The sequence below is a fragment of the Myotis brandtii genome, unplaced genomic scaffold (assembly GCF_000412655.1).
Source record: "Myotis brandtii unplaced genomic scaffold, ASM41265v1 scaffold334, whole genome shotgun sequence".
NCBI classification, from domain to species: domain Eukaryota; kingdom Metazoa; phylum Chordata; class Mammalia; order Chiroptera; family Vespertilionidae; genus Myotis; species Myotis brandtii.
The window spans coordinates 746,250-747,388 of NW_005362885.1; the positions used below are offsets into that span (position 1 = coordinate 746,250).

The following is a 1,139-nucleotide window of genomic DNA, read 5'->3' on the forward strand; positions in this document are numbered from 1 at the left end:
GGCGCCCAGGCAGTGGTGCTTACCGTGGCGGTCACCTTGTCCCAGTCGGTCACAAAGCCCCGGAATCCTTCGCCAAACAGGGTGCCAGCCGTCCTGTCGGGGAGGCACTGGTGTGAGCAGGAGGGACCAGGCCTGTGCACGTGGCCAGAGAGCGAGCAAGGGCCTGACAGGCAGTCTCCTCGTCAGCTTGCGAGCACAGGCTGCCCCGGGGCCAGGGCGGCCTCACCTGATGGACTCCAGGATGGTCTGGCGGCGCTCCACCCGCAGCATCTCGTTCTTGTGCCGCAGCTCCATCTCCCGCTCCACGGTGGCTGCACGGAAGGCAGGGAGCGCGCTCAGCCCCAGGCCTGGGGTCCCTGGCCCTCCAGCGGGCAGGTCCTCGACAGAGGAGCCGGGAATTCAGACCCGAGGCCCAGACACTTCTCACGGGAGAGTAAGTCATGTGAGACCCTGGGTGCCCGGGCAGAAGAAGACCAAACCCTGGACGCCCAGCCTGGGGTTTCAGTTTCTGCTTTAAAGCCGGCTCAGAGGCAGAGACCCACCGCGGCCTCAGGAAGCCCCACTGGGGCTCCAAGTGCCTCAAGCGGGGCCGACCCACCCGCCTGCCCACGAGCCGTTCTCGGGCCACAGCCTCCTAGGCCGCTGAGGACACGGCCCCACCGCCCGGCGAGCTGACCACTCTACCTCGCCTCATGGCCTCCTGCTTCTGCACCGACTCCTCCTGCTTCCGTAGATTCTCCTCGTTGAGAAGTTGCTGAGAAGAAGCCACAAGAAAAAGGAAAAGCTTTCAATGTCAGGACACGCACGCTCCCAGGGGCTGACCACCTGGGGCTGCACCATCCACAGCCCGGGCAGGCAGGCCTGAACAAGGCTGGACACGCAGGCGCCCAGGGGCCAGGGCCAGGAGCCCCCACCCCTGGCACAGCTCGGCCATGGGGTCATGGCTGTCCATAAAACACTCTGGGTTCTGCTTGTTAAATTTAAAAGCTATAGCCCAGCTGGCATGGCTCAGTGGCTGAGCAGTGACCTAGGAACCAGGAGGTCATGGTTCGATTCCCGGTCAGGGCACATGCCCGGGTGGATTGCAGGCTCGGAGGCAGCCGATCAATGATTCTCATTGTTGATGTTTCTCTCTCTCT

The 1,139-nt window shown here is 63.8% G+C and overlaps 1 protein-coding gene across 2 annotated transcripts in view; it reads right to left on the minus strand.

Moving 5' to 3' along the window:
* Positions 1-1,139, minus strand: part of LOC102259418 (ATPase family AAA domain-containing protein 3) — a 12,097-nt gene that overhangs the window by 8,644 nt on the left and 2,314 nt on the right. For both annotated transcript variants that reach the window (XM_014543797.1, XM_005871293.2), the window contains exons 4-6: positions 685-754; positions 227-311; positions 24-93 (exon numbers count right to left, since the gene is read on the minus strand). In XM_014543797.1, the coding sequence (XP_014399283.1) occupies positions 24-93; positions 227-311; positions 685-754 (225 nt within the window). The remainder of the gene's footprint in view (positions 1-23; positions 94-226; positions 312-684; positions 755-1,139) is intronic.